This window comes from Cajanus cajan, chromosome 7, assembly GCF_000230855.2.
Source record: "Cajanus cajan strain Asha chromosome 7, NIPB_CcT2T_4, whole genome shotgun sequence".
In the NCBI taxonomy this organism is placed as follows: Eukaryota; Viridiplantae; Streptophyta; class Magnoliopsida; order Fabales; family Fabaceae; genus Cajanus; species Cajanus cajan.
In genome coordinates this window covers 46,001,955-46,020,498 of record NC_138523.1, presented here as the reverse complement: position 1 = coordinate 46,020,498, position 18,544 = coordinate 46,001,955, and the positions used below count along the sequence as shown (strand labels likewise).

General features: G+C 34.6%; 1 protein-coding gene across 3 annotated transcripts; it reads left to right on the top strand.

The window, feature by feature from the left end:
* Window positions 1-2,862: 2,862 nt before the first annotated feature.
* LOC109817958 (uncharacterized) lies at window positions 2,863-17,488 on the top strand. 3 transcript variants are annotated; one of them, XM_020383319.3, is made up of 22 exons: window positions 2,868-3,656; window positions 4,375-4,437; window positions 5,814-5,913; window positions 6,014-6,155; window positions 6,275-6,374; window positions 6,450-6,527; window positions 6,618-6,677; window positions 6,797-6,901; window positions 7,050-7,160; window positions 7,727-7,768; window positions 7,945-8,064; window positions 8,146-8,336; window positions 10,283-10,575; window positions 10,666-10,781; window positions 10,924-10,966; window positions 11,048-11,139; window positions 13,271-13,319; window positions 14,617-14,687; window positions 14,825-14,944; window positions 15,206-15,306; window positions 16,494-16,539; window positions 17,065-17,488. In XM_020383319.3, exons 1-22 carry the CDS (start codon window positions 3,486-3,488, stop codon window positions 17,113-17,115), a joined length of 2,265 nt encoding a protein of 754 aa, XP_020238908.1. In that variant the 5' UTR covers window positions 2,868-3,485; the 3' UTR covers window positions 17,116-17,488. The 3 variants fall into 3 exon arrangements, 2 of the variants coding, with proteins under 2 accessions (XP_020238908.1, XP_020238907.1); XM_020383318.3 differs by having other exon boundaries at window positions 2,870-3,656; window positions 10,660-10,781; XR_003802792.2 differs by lacking the exons at window positions 16,494-16,539; window positions 17,065-17,488 and having other exon boundaries at window positions 2,863-3,656; window positions 10,660-10,781; window positions 14,617-14,697.
* The last annotated feature ends 1,056 nt before the right edge of the window (window positions 17,489-18,544 follow it).

Sequence of the window (18,544 nt, the reverse complement as noted above, 5' to 3'; positions counted from 1 at the left end):
GTGGTCTACCCAAGTACCACCCCAAGATACCCTATGTGAGGTTTTTAATTTTCAAAATAATTTTCTTTTCTCAAGTCCTAAATTAGCCAACATGTTTTAATGTCATACCACATTCTTAACATTCACACCTCACCATACATCATCCATATGCATCACATCTAGTCAATACATACGGAGATCAACAAGAACATCATATGCAAGACATATAAATGCTCTTCAAAATCATACATCATACATATGTACAACATACATATGCTTATCATTATCCAACACCATACAAACATCTACATATATCGTATTCAACCAACATATGTAGAACCAACATCATACACCATACAACATGTAATAGAACTAAAAACATTTATTCATGTTCATCATATAACATGTATCAACATACAATTTATCCGAATCAGCTAGCATATAATGACAATCTTCACATAAAATAATACATAGGGAGCTCTAATACTCCAATAAAACTCATCTTTTATCTCATATGAAAGCTAAAAAGTTTTTCTACAACTCTTATGAAGACTTTAAGTTCTAACTCCATCATCCATTATACTGAAAATCACAAAAATTGTAATAATTTGCCTAAATGCTAACAACTCAACCTTTACTCACTAAAAATGTCATATTTAGAGTTTTATACCTCTTTTTTAGGTGATTCAAAAGTCATTGCCAAGCTAACATTTAAGATTACAACTTTCATGGAGACCATAAAAAGAAAATTTAGCCATCTACTTGCTTAAACAAGTAAATCTTTTGCTTAAGCGAGGTCAACTTGCTCGAAGCGACCAACAACTCACTTGGAGTGACCAACAGTTCACTCTAAGCGACCAAAATTTGGTCAAAGTGCCCAAAACTCGCTTGAAGTGACCCAAGTTAGAGAACATCTTTGAGAAACCACTCAGGCTCGCTTTGAGTGGCTAACAACTTGCTCTAAGCGACCAAAATTCGCTCAAAGCGCTTAAAAACTCGCTCTAAGTGACCCAAGTCAAAGAGCATCTATAAGAAACCACCTAAGCTCGCTTGGAGCGACCAATAACCCACTTTAAGTGACCAAAATTGCTCAAAGCGCCCAAAAACTCGCCCTAAGCAACCTAAGTTAGCAAGCATCTTTAAGTAACCACCCAGGCTCGTTTGGAGTGATCCCCATGGGCACTATAAGCGACCAAAACCATAAAATATGCATATTTAAAGCTCCAGAACATGAACCAAGCAAAAAATTCAATAATCCAAAAATCCATCCAACACATGCATCATTTCATGCATGCAACTCAATCATTCATACATATGCCTTCCCAACAACTATTTTTGCTCCAAAACCATCACATGCAACTACAAAATATGTCAAGATCATCAAAATCATCTCAGCCACCTAAAGAATAACCAAATCGCCACCAACACAACCTTCAAATACGAAAATCCTCTAATTCATGCAACAATTGATAATCTCACTCACATGCAACACAATAATTCAACTAACCACTCATCTTAGCTTCTTTTATCTCGATTGCGAACTTTCCAAACGAGAAAGAGAGGAAAAAGAAAAAAAAAGCTTTTGAGCTTCCAACATCCACAAGCTTCACGCCTCTTAACTCAGATTCTCAACCTTCAAATGCTTTGAATCTACTATCCAACAACAATCCTCACACATCAGATGCATTTGGAAAGAAGAAAAAAAAGAAAAGAGTCAAAGTTACTCTCTCTAAATATTCTCTCTCTAAGGTTTGAAAATTACAAACTTATGAAACTAAAATCAATATAGAATCTTATATACCTTTCTCTCTCAGGGTCAATTAGACCTCTGACTATAAACCCTCACAACTTACCAATTTATCTCAGTATATCGTTATATTTTTTTTTATCTATCAAAATTACAATGATAAAAAACCTAACGATTTGTGCATTCTACCTCAATCCTTCACTACTAGACTGATTCTAGTAGTTCTTTCACTTCATCTTCTACCACAAGTTTCAAATAATGTTTTTTCACAATAACCCTCATTATCTTCCATATCATAAATGAACTCATTAAGATATTGATGCAACAAACTTAATCTTGATGTATTTGATAATTCTAATTTGTCAAGTAATCATCCAACTTAATAAATCTAAATTTATTTTTTATGTGATTTCCAATTGTACAACTTGAAAATTTTAATTTTAATTATTTATTCACTATTATACTATTCATAATTATGTTTTTCATTTATAACACGATTTTTTTTATATTTCATGCATCTCACACATTCACACACCTACATATATATATATATATATATATATAATTTAATAATTGTTAGAGAAATTATTCACTTTTCATGTTAGATGCTAACTTTGATAAACAAATCCACTTCTTACAAATGACATCACAAACATGAACAATCTATTATTGCAAAACAAACACATCAATTTTGTTTTCCCTACCAATATATATTATACACGAGAAAAAACAATTATAAAAAAGGCAAAAACACAGAGAAAAATGGAACCATTTAAATAAAAACGAATTAAAGATAAAACTAGGAGTCGTGGATTGTACTCCACTCCAAAGGAAGTATGATGATAATTTCCATCTTATTAATCTGTGGAGAAAAATGATTGAAGTGTGAATGTAATAACAAGAGAGAGAATAAAAGGAAGGAACCAAAACCAATTGAGTTGAGCCAAAATACATAGCATGGATCTTTTAAGCGGACAAATAGAAAGAGGAGAAGAGAGAACATGTAAGAAGGGGTGTAAGAGATTTTTTATTTAATTTAATTTTATATTGTTTTTGGTGATAATATTACATTTAAATTTTATATTGTAAGCAGAGGACGAGGCCAACTCAAACCTTTGGTTAAACCAAAACTAATTCCAAACCAATCCTACGAATGAATCCTAATCCTATGACCGAAGACCCACCACGCGCCCTTGACCACACCAAAGTATTCTATCCTTCGTATTCATAAGTCATAACCATCACATTCATCACTCTCCTCTTCATTTCCTCACCCTTCTTTTGTTTTCTTCTGTTTTTATTTTTGCTCTGTTTCACTTGTTTTAGGGTTTCAAACTCTCCCATTTCTCCCCCCTTCCAATTTCCATACCAATTCAAATCCTCCTTTCATGCCCAACTCGATTTCCTCACCTGATTCCCAGTATTCTCGCTCTAGATTTCGGGTTACGCGATTGATTCCCGATGCACCAATTTCAATTTGATTGGCTTTCCGAGGGTTGGAATCGGCTGTGGATAGCTTAGAATAACTATTTTCCTTTTTTTTTTTTTTTTTTTTAATGTTTTGATGAAAGAGGTGGTGGAGTTGGAGGAGTGTTTAGAGGTTCAGTAGTGAGTGGCTTGTGAAGATTATGATATGATTTAGAAGTAACCCTAGTAGATAGCTGTGTAGGTTCATGGTATTTGGTGATTGATTTTGGAGTGTGATTCTGATTCCGTAGGGTTTTTTGCTCATTTTTTGGGGGTGATTGGAGAAGAAGGGATGGAGAACGGTCACGATGGTAAATTGGCCGAGAAATTCTCGGCCATGACAATTAACCAGCACGGTCAACAACATGTGCATGACCAATCTAACCTCTCTTCTAACAACAATGATAACTTGTATCAGGTCATGAAGGCTGTTGAAGCCGCCGAGGCCACTATTAAGCAACAGGTACTTTGGTTTCAACACCTGCTCTGTTCTAAGTATGATTCTTTGGGTGGTGCTAGTTCGTTATTTTCATGAGGTTTTATGACTAACGTGTATTGCCCGGTGGTCCGAGTTTTCAATGTTTTGAATATTGCTTACTTAACTGTGTTTATGTGTTGTGGTGCTTGCCTGGCGTTTTTTTAAATTTTTTTTTTTATTACTGAAAATCATTTTGGTATTGAAAAGAGAAATAGAATATACTTGAATTTGGGTCCTCGAGACACCAGGGACCCTTCTCATTAGGGATAGAGTGTGACTGGTATTGAAGGTTTTAAATTGCGGTCACAGTCTTTGTTCATCGAGTTCCTTGGTATTGCTGGAATTTGCATATACATGTGGTTGACACAGCTATAATTGCAGTCGGTTAGTGGTTGCTGACAGCCTGAACACCATGCTGTTGCAGCCAAAATTTCATCTTGGACCGTTTTTTGAAACCGTGTTTGTAATTAATAATATGAAATGATATATAAACCTGGTTGGTCGTTCCTCGTTTCTTACCCTCTTCAAGTATGATTGCTGTCACCAATGCGGTTTTAACTTCTATTCTTCTCTTAAGAGGAGAATGTTACAGTCTCTTGCAGTTGCGGTTGTAGGTTCACTTTGGTATAATGAAATGGCGGATTCTTTCATGTCATATCATGTTAGCTAGGATGTTAATGATGCTACATGTTTCTTTCGACAGGTAGAAGAGAATAACCGGCTCAGGTCTGAACTTCTGAGTAAAATTCAGGAACTGCAAAAATATGTAAGTTTTGTATTCTGTGATGGCATCTGCTTGATTTATTGCATATTGTTTCTTTCTATGTTATAATCCAAACGTTCTTCTTTTCGTTTGATTGCTTGGTTGTATACTAATTGCTTTCTGTTTCTCTGCTTTTTGAATCTGAATTTGTTTTTACTTAGGTAGGAGTTTCTAACTGTAGCATTTTTAGCTGAACTAAGGACTCTATTTGGTTTTTAAATGTCCTTGTTCAAGATTCTAGGACAATCGTGGTCTAATTATATTTGGAAATGAGGATGGGAGTGGGACCATAAGGATAGTACCAAGATTGTATATGCGGGCGTGCTCGTGCATGTGTGTGTTTTGGGTAAAAAAGAAATTCATTGACTCAGAAGATAATTACAAGGAGTTAGAGGATAAGTGATCCTCCTTGATGTAAAAAGAAGTCACAAAAACAGAGCAACAAAGAAGAAGGAACTTAAATGGAATAAGTTTCTCGATTCCTCAACATATATTGAGATTGTGTTCTAATTTTATGGATAAGCAGTTCAAATAACAGAAGTAAATTTGATAATGAAAATTTATATAATTAATTAATCAGCTCATTATCTTAATAATGGGCTTATCCTAACCCAGAGAAAGTTGGGATATTCTCTTGGATACAATTGTTTCTTCTCTTACCTTTTCTTGTATGTCTAATCATTTATGGATCCACATTGGCATTCTTATTACACTACAATTATTTTCTTTTTTTGCCCTTGTTGGTGCTTCACTGCTCAAAATTCACTATACTAGAGCATCACTAATGCTAGTTTTGTAGCACTTTGGTAGAATTTTCCTTTGGTAGGTGGTTTGAGCACAAGTTACTTATAATCTCTGAAGCATTTTTACATTTCATACACCCAGCTTGAATCTTATGTGTGACATGACCACCAAAACCCTAATCACTTCCTAAGATGGACCCAAGATGGGCAGTGATGATTTTTGGAGCTTGTGTGGACTTTGGATGATTACTGTTATACACCAAGGCAATAATGAACAAGGGGGCAGAACCTGTTATCATGTGGGAATATTTATTGTGTTTGAAGATGTGCTAATTTCCATGCATATGCAGTAGTGTCATGAAGCATATGAAAGAATTGAATTATGTGCTTCATCTGCAAAATCAAGATGTTTGCGTCATAAAGCGTTGCTTCATGAACTTAGATTTTTAAAACTTTATCCTTCAATCTTTTTGTTGAACATTTTATCCTCTTCCTGATTTATGACATGGGAAAATGTAACATTTTTGTTTAATTAAAGATGAAATATTATTTAAGAGGAGTATTATAGACTCTTATAAACAGTATTTAAAAAGAAAACTAATAAAATCTCATTGTACAATTTACACATTTTGACAGAGGCAAGGAGAAACAGTGGATCAAAATTCACGATTGGTTGCTCCATGGAAGGAGCAGGATCACAGATCTTATGAAGCACATCAGCCAGCTCCATCTATAGGTAATTGAATATATAAGCTCAATGTTACAGGGGTCCCTTTTCTAGCTGATCTAACCAGTAAACTAGTTGTCCACCAATAACAAACTTGAAATGAATGCAGCCAGGAGCAATACCGGTGACCATTCTGAGAATAGTCAAATAAATGGAACATTGAGAGTACAGCCAAACAATCAGTTGCATATAGAGAATACTGGCTACTCTCAGTTGTCTTCACCATCTACAAGGTCAGTCTCTCCAAGCAGGTATGTGATATCAAATATCAATTATAGTGCTAGAGCTACAACGTGATGTCATATTTGTTTTATATATTAGTAGTGTTGAAGAAGGGTTGTGTAATTTTAGAATCTTGTATTTGTCATAGGCATCTACTAGAAGGAGACCTTGATCCCCGATTTAATTCGCCTCGGCAAGGTTTGATGCCAGTGGCTGAAACAAATAATAGTAATAACTTATTGAAGCAGGTACTACCTTCAGTTCTAAGATTTCATATTCAATAAGAGCTCAATATTTCTGGAGTCATATGTGTATCTATTTAGGATCTGGCTATTAAGATTCGGGAACATGAAGAAGAGATCATCCTATTAAGGAAGCATCTTGCTGATTATTCTGTAAAGGTAAAATTATTTTAAGCAGTGATCCATAGATCTTTAGGGTATATTTTGCATCAATGCCCATTTAGGTGACTGATAATCTTTCCATGCTAGGAAGCACAAATACGCAATGAAAAATATCTCTTGGAAAAGCGAATTGCATATATGCGTCTGGTATGCGTGAAATTTTGATGGACTCTTTGTGAATCCCTTAAGCATCTTTATGTTTTGCACTTCTCCTTATATTTAATTGAGTTCATGCTCAGATAAATTATTTGTAATATTGCTGCTAGGCCTTTGATCAGCAGCAACAGGACCTTGTAGATGCTGCATCAAAAGCTTTATCATACCGACAAGACATAATTGAAGAAAATATACGTCTTACATATGCATTACAGGTTATTTTTCCTACATGCTTCCTTGTTATTGGTTTGGTATATATTAAATTTTGCATGGTTGCTATAAGTAATTTTGAACGAGTCTCCACAGGCAGTTGCTTGTTTTAGAATCAATTTTTAAGTTTTTGCATATTCTTTTTTGTGTCAGGATGCACAGCAAGAAAGGTCAACATTTGTTTCATCTTTGCTGCCCCTTCTTGCTGAATACTCCCTGCAGCCTCCTGTTCCCGATGCACAATCAATTGTTAGCAATGTCAAGGTCAGCTTTGTTCTGTTTCCTTTTTGACATAAGTGATGCTGCTACCGCCTACCCTTGTATAAGCAATTACGAGTATAACCTACAAATATGACACTTGGATGTATTTTGACTCTCTCCTTGATGCTACCAAGAAGAGAAACCCTTAAAGCTAAACTATGGTGAAAATAAGACTTGTGAAGGCTAGTCAAAGATATCCATGAATCTCACTGCTCTGTGTAAAGGGGAAGGGGTAGAGGGAGATTGAGAAAGAAGTTGTGGAAATTATTAAGAAGGATCTTATGGTGAATGATATCCCTGAGAATTTTATTTTTAATTGAATCCAATGATGTTGTATGATTTATATAGTTGACCTCACATAGCGAGATAAGGTTTGTGGTTGCATTTATTTTCTCTTCCATTATTTGTGGTGCAAAGAAAGTTTGAATTGTGCACATCCATTTTCTTAAGTAGTTTCATGATATCTTAAGTAGTTAAAATTGCCTAGAAATTGTCTGTTTGTCTTTTTTACTTTCAAATTCTAGGACCTTGGTCATCTTGAATTCACAGTAAATTCTGCTTTTTGGCAGGTTTTGTTTAAACATTTACAGGAAAAACTTCTTCTCACTGAGGTATGTTGGGAAGATACTTGAGTGCTTTGTATTCTTGTATGCACTATGGTTTGATTTGTGGATAATTCAATGAACTTAGTGCTTAAGTTTAGTTGGACTAGATTGTAGATAATGTTGAAATTTTGGAATGCTTACTGTGCTAGAGTAATTGATTTTATTGGTGTTCTTTGTTACAGTCAAAGCTAAAGGAGTCACAATATCAGTTGACACCTTGGCGCTCAGATACAAGCCATGCTAATGTTGCTGTTGCCACACAATCACAATCTCACTTGAGTGGTGCAGCTTTGGCAACATCGGTATGTTCATTTTGTCATTTTGTACCTTTTCCTTGATATGCTTAAATATAATTCTAAATAGTTACATTTTTTTTTTATCAGAATAAAAATGGCCTTGAACTGGTACCTCAGCATATGTACTCCCAAGTAAAGCCTCAGGTCTCTGTTGATGCTCAGGCAGGCACTGATTGGGATCTATTGGGTCGCCACCAGAATGGCATGAATGGTGGTGTAGCAATGGAACCAAGTGTTGATGCCGATGATTTGGGGAGATATTCACCTTTTGCAAGCAGGTGAGCCTGGTCAAATGGAGACTGCTACTGTGAACTGAATGTATTGGTGGGTTCTGTTTTCATGGAATCTTTGTTAAAGTGGTCCTGATGCATGCAATGTTGTTCCCTACCATTTGACTGAAGTGGATAGACTATTTTTTCTAGGCAATCTGTTTGTCACTCTTCTTAACAGGGGAGAGATCTTATTATTTAAACATGGAGACTTGTCTTTTTAAGCTGATCCATGATATGAAATGCATTTTGTATGGCTCCATCGTTATCTAAATCAATGATATTATCATCATTATTAATTATTATCAGTGAATATGTAGGTTGACTAGAACTTCCATGCTGTGACATGAATGTATTGGTGGGTTCTGTTTTCATGGAATCTTTGTTAAAGTGGTCCTGATGCATGCAATATCGTTCCCTACCATTTGACTGAAGTGGATAGACTATTCTTTCTAGGCAATCTGTTTGGCACTCTTCTTAACAGAGTAGAGATCTTATTATTTAAACATGGGAGACTTGTCATTTTAAGCTGATCCATGAGATGACATGCATTTTGTATGACTCCATTATTTAAATCAATGATATTGTTGTCATTATTAGTTATTATCAGTGAATATGTAGGTTGATTACAACTAACATAGTGTGACATGGTTGACAAATGGTTAGGGGTTCGATTCTCAGGTTCACATGTATCTGAAAATATCTGCTGGGAGATATTAACCCATTAAATGTATCTCAGTACTTTGAAGGATTAGTCTTTAGCTTTCGGCTGGAGGATACCTGGACTTTACCAATAAATATTGGTTGACTAGATTTTCTATTGTTATCCTTGAAGTAACTGTTTAGAATTCAAGATGGTATTTTAGAGCTTAGCATAGATCTGAACTTGGGCTACCCTAGTGCAAAAATCAGTTCTACAATCTCCATAATCCAGATGCCCAATCCTAGGTGGGAGGTGTGTGTTGAGATTCAGCATCACCTGTAGAATATAGATATGGCCGAAGTAGAACTTATAAATGGTTAAACAATTCTCACTTCAGGAGATGGCTTTTGGGGTTTTGTTAGGCAGTAGGCACAGACCAAATTCAAGACAGGTATTCAATTATTGGGGGTACTTGAATGAAACTTTTTGCCCTTGGGACGGTTATTGATATGTGCATTTAGCTGTCCTGTCAGATATAGACTAATAGACTATAAAATAGGAAATTTAATTCTTGTGTTACTTACTACAATGTTGCCAATTGCCAGCATGTAATGCTTCATAATGCTGTTCCGACGGTAGATCATTGTATATTAATTGTGGAGTTGGCTTTGGTATCAAGGTTTCAAGTTGGCTTAGATAAGGATTATTCTGAAGTCTAGCATGTTGGCTTAGATAATTTTTTCTCTGAAGTCTTGTTTGTAGGGTTTGGTAGCTTAGTTCCTATTATTGATTATCTCTGTTGCCTGTTGGATAAAGTCTACTCCAGAACAAGTTGCTTAACTGATACTGATTTTCAATTGCAATGGGGCCTCAGGAAGGGATACTGTTCTGATTGCATGGGTGTTCCAATATAGATAAAATGAATTCCTGCTTAGTTGAGATAAACTTGTTTATCTACCTTGTCTTATTTCATACCCCCTGGAATCTATGTCTCTCAGCATGTTATTAAAATTTGTTGATTAAAATAGAAATTCTCTCTTGTTTTTTGTCTCTTACAATTTGAGAAGGTCTGTAATCTATTAGCGATTTTTTTAATTAAAAAATGAAAAAATGCTAATTATATGATTTCCCTCTCCATTTATACTTGCTATTCCATCATTTCCTTAAGTTGGCCACCAGGAGGCTGGAAGCATGAATTTTTTAGTTGTGATATTTCAACCAGTAATGGTAACGGTGTGATAAAATTTGACATTCTTTGGGCTGTTGGAAAATGACATCTTTGCTCAAATATACTGGCCATTTCATTTCACAGGAATTCATCAGTCCATGATGCATCCAACCACCTGGTGGTTGCGCAGGGTGATAACCATTCTGCACATTATGGAGAGGAAATGACTAACAAACAGGTCACATTTCGTGAACCCGTGAGCAACAATGAAGTTGATGATCCTGATGGAGATGGAATCCACAGTGAAAGAGAAGCACCTGCTAACTGGGGTTCCGGAAACCCTCCTTATACAACCTCCGTTGATGATCCCAGTTCTTCTTCATATTCACCGTATTTACCACCAGTTCTTGAAGAACCTTCTTCTTCATTTTCCGAGGGTAATAATTAATCACCTTTTAAGCTTTACTATACATTCAGAATCTTCCTGTTGGCTATTCAAAGTTGAATAAATCATGATGCAGCCGCAGATGAAGATCCGTTGCCGGCTATCGAGGGCCTTCAAATTTCAGGAGAAGCCTTTCCTGGAAGGGAACTTCAGGCATGCGGATACTCCATCAATGGCACTACTAGTTGTAATTTTGAGGTGCATTTTATTTGTGTATAATTTCAAACCTGTTTCTTCTTGCTTTTATATCCTTAAAGAGTTTTGACATTATATGATATTAATGTTTGATACTGTCATAAGAATTTGACATGAACTTGTGTCCCTTCTTGTTGGAATGCAGTGGATTCGACATTTGGAAGATGGATCCTTTAATTATATTGATGGTATTGATATACTTCTTAAGATTATGTTCTCCCTTTCTTCTGGTATGTGATGAACTCAACCATGATTTGTCCAAAATATAGGGGCAAAGCAACCAACCTATCTTGTCACTGCTGATGATGTTGATACATTACTTGCCATTGAAGTCCAACCACTGGATAACAGGAAGCGAAAGGTACTGTTTTCCTCTTACTATAATGTCTGTCTTGCACATGTATATGCAAATAATTATCATAATGTGGCTTGTATATAGTATGGGGTTTGCCTGATATGCAACTCATCCCAAAATGCCACCTAGGCAACCCAATAAGGAATTAAGAATTTCAAGTAGAGTCATGGTGGAAATAAACAAGTAATATTACTAATACTTGTGAATGGATAGGGTATTCTGGGACCAGGGTTTGAGCTTTGAGTAGTGACTTATTATAATCTTTATTATTTGTAGTGAATTTCTCTTGCCTGTGAATGTCTGTCTACATGCACTGTAGGTCAAACTACATTGAATTCCTTGTCTGTTTAATTCTCCTTGTTTTATGAGTGCATCTGGTTACAAAAGAGGAGTTATCAAATCTTTGTCTTTCTTTCCAAGAGCATTTTACTTGGCAATGCTCCCAAATCATGGTTGTGGTAGTGGGATTCATGAGAATCTGGCATGTAGAGACATCAAAAACTAATTGGATTAGATTGTCATCGGTTTAGTCATTTAAGGTTTTCGATGTATTTGAGTATGAGAAGTCCCCTGAAAGCTACAAGAACATCAACTTTCATCATATTTACGTGCAAGGGAATGCAAATTACTTTATACATCAATTGACATACAGAAAATCTTTTACCATTGGCATATTAACATCCTGCACTTGAGTAGGTTGAAAATTCTAGTGTATCATACTATCATTTCTCAACATAGCACAGTCAAATCTCTGATAGAAGATCTTATTGAGAATGAAAAGTAGTTAGCAGAGAATAAGCTATATACTTTTCTGAAAACCTTAGTTGTTGTGCATTACACATGGCAATGGGCTTCTAAGAAATTCCTCCTTCATTGAGCATTCGTCATACTCATACCCAAGTACTGTGGATGCAATATGTTGAGTTCTATATTTTGCGTTGGAGGGACATATGGGCAATGTTTCTTGGCAAACATTTAGGTTGAAGACTCAAAAAACAGTACAATCCAGTTTATTTTTTTGTCCATTATGGTTGTTTCATCATGTTTTGGCTAATATGAAATACGGCTGCCAACTTTCCCCATTTCTGTATGAAATATCTGTGCATTTTCTTTATGTACAAAAGAAATTTGAGGAAAGTGAAAAAAAGAAGAGTAATACATTAATTTAGCCCCAAAAATTAAGAACACCGGCCAATTTAGTGCCTAAAATTATGAAAAATGTCATCTTAGTCCATGAAATTATCAAATCATGATCATTTAAATCCCCGAAGTTATCAAATAACAGGTGTTTTAGTCCCTAAAATTATAACAATAAGGACTAAAATGACATTTTTGTAATTCTAGGGGTCATAATTACCGGTCTTTGTTACTTTGTAGATTATTTTGGTTTAACTTGATTTATTATTCAAAATGGGATTGTGGAAGGAGGAGGGATTCGGGGAAGAAGGAAGATGGAAAGTAATGATGAGGCATACCTTTTTGACATGTAAGCATGTTAATTGGATTTTTGGTCCCTTCATTGAAGAAATGGCATTCCATATGCCATCTCATCATTTAAGCGAAGTATTTTAAGTTTTAACAGCAGGAAATAAATAAATTTATTTGAATAAATAGGGACTCAAAATAAATAAATAAATAAATAAATAAATAAATAAATAAATAAATAAATATATATATATATATATATATATATATATATATATATATATATATATATATATATATATATAAGGACCAAAACCAAAAGTGATATATTTTATAGGGACTAAAAATATATTTAAGTCTATGTTTTAGTTGTAAATTAAGCTTTTCATATTTTTTTAGTTTTAATATATATATATACATATATTTTTTAATTATATTAATATTTTTAATGTTTTATATGATGTATTCTTTTTAATAAAATAAATGTTTATAGTTTTTATTATTTTAATGTTGTGGAGGCCAGGCGATGGCACAATGTGCTCTTTGCACAATAGTGCATTTTTGATTAACAAGTAACTTCTGAAGCGGGAATCTAAAGTACAATTCATGAATGTGTATTTTGTAAAATGAGTTAGACTGCATTTGGTTTTCTGCTAATTGATATGTAGTTTTTTTTAATGTACTGAATCTCATGCATTCTCTGTGATTGTAGGGAGAACCTGTGAAGGTTTTTGCCAACGATAACAAAAAGATCACTTGTGGTGAGTATGTGTTTCATAATATATCTGAAGTTCAGTTGTTGCTGCCTTTTGTGTAACTTTAGAAAGATTTACAACAAATGACTATATATGGCTGTTGTGACTTGTGAGAAAGAATTTTTTTTTTTAGCTCATAAAAGCATTTATAGAACAGTTAGGGTATTTGAGAGTTAGTAGGGAAGGGGAAGGGTTCAAGAATAAATGAAATGAATTAGTTAAATTTAAATGATCAAATGATCTTAATATTTTTCTTAAAAAAACTAACAAACTCAACCCAATATATGCCCATTGCCCAGGCAATTGTTTTAGAAGACTCCAATCTCTTTCCCTCCTTTTAGAAGACTCCTAAACAGGGACAGCTCACCACAAGTGTTTCCTTCCCTTTCCCTCCCAAATCCCTCATTTAGACTGATAAGTACCCAAGCAATTGGGGAACCCTCCCTTAAAAGCTAGCTGTTAAGGGGGGAGAACCAAACACTTGAATACTCCACTGAGCATCCCATACTACCCAATGCTGGACTTTGGCACCCTGTAATACCATGTCCCTATCATAGCACCACCCTTAAGAGCTGATGTCTTGACAGCTGACACTCTACAACACTTCACTCAGCCTTTCTGGTCAGCCCTTTTGTACGTAGTTCTCTCTGAGACATTGACAACTAGCTCTGATATGAATTGACAAGTATCCAAGCACTTGGGGAACCCTCCGTTAAAAGCTAGCTGTTAAGGGGGGAGAACCAAGCTCTTAAATACTCCACCGAGCATCTCATACTACTTGATGTGGGACTTAAGAACCCCAGAATACCCAAGTCCCTATCACAAACACGCTCTTAATGTTTTGACATCTTCTATATGAAGTTAACTTTTCCAATTCACACCTTATGCAACATCAGATGTTCTTGGAAAGGGGTATTGTACCATCAGGGTTGTTGGACAAATTTAAATTGTGTCTTATTAATTTATTTGTATTTGTGACAAATAAATATAAAAAGGATGATGTAGTTTCAATTTTTATGCATTCATTGGGATGAAGTTATCAAAAGTAGATAATTTAATATTAGAAAAGTTTATTAGAACAATAGATATTAGACACAAGGAGGATAAAATATCATCCCAAGAGAAAAGTAAAAAACAACTTAATCCGAGCCAATTTTTCTGTTTTGGATGTGTCATACATGTATTGATTTCAGTAGTGATATAGCTTTTCTTTTGTCCCTTATCTTCTTATTTTCTTGGGCTGCAAAATTGTGGCGAGTCCCTAAAATAGTTTATTGAGTTCTCTATTGTTATTTGTTCTCAGATCCCGATATGCAGAGCCACATAGAGAGGACTTTTTATAGTGGACAAGCTTCATATAAAGTTTCTCTTTCGGTAATTCAATGAAAGTAGTTTTCTTAATTTTTATGAATTTCCTTTGAATGTTAGTTTCAAAATATTATTTTAGCCATCAGTCTTCTTTATGAAGAACTCCTAACAGTTTTATAAATATTTTTGGCTTGATATTACAGACTGGATATCTTGATATATGGGAACCAGCCACATTGGCCATTAAGAGGGAAGGTTACAGTATAAAATGCAGTGGACCAAATGGAGTCGTAATCACAGAAAAATTGACATCGTCCACCACTGTATGATGTTTTATTGTTTGATAATCTGTTTGAATATTTGGCTAATTTATTTTTGATTCAAAGAAGTGAAGTGGTATTCATTCAAATATTCAATGAAATGTCCCTTTCTGCTTTTAATCACAAATTTATCTATTAATTTTTCTCATGCCAAGACTCCTTTTATATAGGATAAACCTTTGGAGAAACTATCTGGCATTTTGAAGAGTTGATCTTGAGTGGTTAGCTAATTTTTAGATATTGCTTCTTCATTTACTTCTGTAGGTTGTGATTCCATATGGACATACTTCAGAATTTATTATAATGGGTTCCAGTGGTGCTGAACACCTTTTAAAAGCAGAAAACAACTCCACAGATGTCAGTGGGTAAGTATTTATAACAGTTCTCTTGATACATAATCTAATTGACAATAGGAATTAAGTTGCACCTTTGAAATGTTTCATGTGCAAATATTTCATCATTGACTGGAACTGATCCCCCCAATAGATTTCACCATCTAGCTTGCTATGTTTTATTATCTGCTAATGAAAAGGGATCGTATTAAATGGAAAACTATTTTTATATTGAATATGAATATGTGTGTTTTATTATCTGCTAATGAAAAATGATTGTATTAAATGGAAAACCTTTTTTTTTAATTATTATTATTATGTATGTTGATGGATATGGAATAATTTTTCAGAGGAGTTCTTGGGTGCAGTTAGGTTCTTACACTGATTGAGTAATAATACATATATCTGGATGATTGACTTGACATGAGAGAGTGGCCTAATTTTTAAGCTTAAGCTGACCTAAAATTTTGGACCCTTGTGAAAGCACTAGAAATTCCAATCCCGTTCTCTATCTTATCAATCTGTTGGAATAGAAGGGCAGCCATAGGCCTATGGCATCCTTGGTGTTTGATAAATGAGACTTCATATTTCAGTAGCCAACATGTGTTTATTTTTGTGCCTTCTTATTTGTGGTTACTTCTGCGTCTATCTCTAAATGCAATACAAGACCTTGAGCAGAATTTTAATATTTTTCTTTTGTTATAATATACTTGTGTATTTTTATTATCTTTATTACCCAAAGTTTGCAATTCTGAGAAGTAATAATTTTAGCTCTTGCTTCTGTTCATTTTGGATAACAAAGGCAAATACGTTTTCTTACTGATGATATCATAGTTTATTTATTTATTCCTGCAAACAGATGGCGAAGATATTCTTTATAATATTTAGAAAAAATCTATTTCTTTTTTAAATACAGTTCAGACCTTTGTGGAACCTCAAGTGGTAAAGATTATAGTATAGAGAAAGAGAACTAGATATGTGAACAAACTTGTACTGTGTTAATATTAATTTGCTTACAATATATTTGGTGGAATCATTATTCTTTAACCTCTTAGCAAGAAAGAGAAATTTCTTTTTAATCAAGAGAAGTATCCCATTTCAAGCTTTCAAATGGTTGCAAATTGCAATTGGCAATCTCGTTTCTGACTTACATATTTCTGAATTTTTTTTTTCTGTTTTGGCTTCTGCTTTTAATAATATATATGTTTCTCCTTTTGCAGAGGTAGAGACACTATTGTGCTCACTTTGAGATTATTCATCCTAAGGGTATATAAAATTTCTCCTTACTTTATGTACTACTGATTAATATAAATGCATAGTTTATATGCTTGAAATTTTCCATTTTGCCTTCTGTTTGCTTGGCGTGTCATGTTATATAAACACAATAAATTTGTGTTTTCTAGCCCCATAGTGGCATGTCCCATGCACCCTTAGCTACGCATGATAAACCAAAAAAGAAAGATAGAGATAATGGTAGGGCATCAGTTTTCCAACATCATAAATATTGTTTAATTTAACCAGTCATTACTGTTAACTGTGAACAATATATGTTCCCTGCTTGAGTAGTATTAGTATGGGATTGTTTAATTAGATTCCTTTAGTTCCCTTGACTTATTGCTTCAGTTCTTAAAAATATATTGCAAAGCCAGAATATTACTTCAGTCCATTTGTTATTTATGTATTTTGTTTATTTATTTATGTTCTTTTTCATTTGTTTTTAGAATAGAATATTTTGAGCCTGCATTGAAGAGTATATATTTAAGGTTTCTTTTGACTTTTCTGCTTCTGCAGGCTGGGGATAGAAAAAAGAAAGTAAAGAAGAAGGGACTGTTCTTCAAGTGAGGGAATGTCAGGTGTCTGGCAGAAAATCTGTGGTGCGTGGAATGTGCGGACCGAGATGGGGATTGGGAGTTGTGTGTTGTGTGCTACCTACATTTTTGCTCCTTTACATTCTATAATAGGGCAGAATTAGCTTGAGCTGTAATTGTGAATTTATGCAATCATTTTTTCTTTCTTTCAATATTTAGCAATTCTTTTTAGCTCTTTTCCCTGCCATGTAAGTCAATCGTACTGCATGCTGCTCTTATCATTTTGTGCATGGCTTTGCGTGGGCCCGTGTGCAATATGCCTGCATTCACATGCTATGTTCCTCGACTTTCATCAACTAAAATGGTTCAGAGGAAAATGATATAGTTGACGTTTGAAATTGGCGAAACATGTTTCCTATGTCAGTGTTTAGGTTGATTTTTTTTTTAATAAAACAATCCTTTTGAAATCTTCTAAATGCTTCAAGTTTGTCCATAGACACGACTTATAGGCATTATTTCCACCCTGTACGTAGGGGTGGGTATATGGACTCGAGTCCGCGGACCGGTCCGTAAGTCCGCGGACTTCACGGATAACGGACTCAATTTTTTTAATCCGTATAATCATATGGACTTTTTAGGTCCGGCCCGTTAAGTCTGCGGATTTTGCGGATTTAATCCGCGAGCCCGCGGATTACCCGTTTAAATGTGGAACTTTAAATTTGTTTGGTTGTGTATTAAGACTTTTAAAGTTTTAAGGTAGTAAGGCTTTAATATTTGGTTAATAGTTGGTATGCTTGGACTTTAAATTTTAAAGGCATTGAGACTTAAATATTTCTATTAGAAATTTAGAATGTATAAACTTTGTTATTTAAGACTTTGGTTTATTATTTATATAATGTTTGATGTTACTATTAGAAGTATATTTATATCATTTTATATGTATTTTTTTTCCTCATGTTTTCATAGGTTAAATAAAGAAAAAGAAATTCAAAATCTCATTAAATGTGTCAATATTCATTAAAAAAAATTAGATTTAATTGGGCCCGCGGACTTATCCGTTTATCCGCGGGTTTCACGGGCCGGATACGGACTTGAAAATTTAAGTCCATTTATTTCGCGGACCGGATTTATCCGGCCCGTTAAAAATGCAGATTTCGCGGACCGGGCCTTAAACGGGCCGGACCGGTCCGCATACCTACCCCTACCTGTACGTGAACTGTTTCATTGCAGGGCAGCCTTTCGAAGGTAAACTTTGGGAATGTGATATTCAGTCCCATTGTCACCTTGTTGCCTAACGATGATTAAGGTGTTCCCCCAACTTAAGATGACCATGGTTTACATGATATATACTACGTAAAGGATAGAGGTGTATGGCGGTTTAGAAGTGGATAGAAATTGTAGTTATAAATCGGTGTTGACTGATGGATGGGAGGATACATATCCAGATTCCATAGTCACAGGGT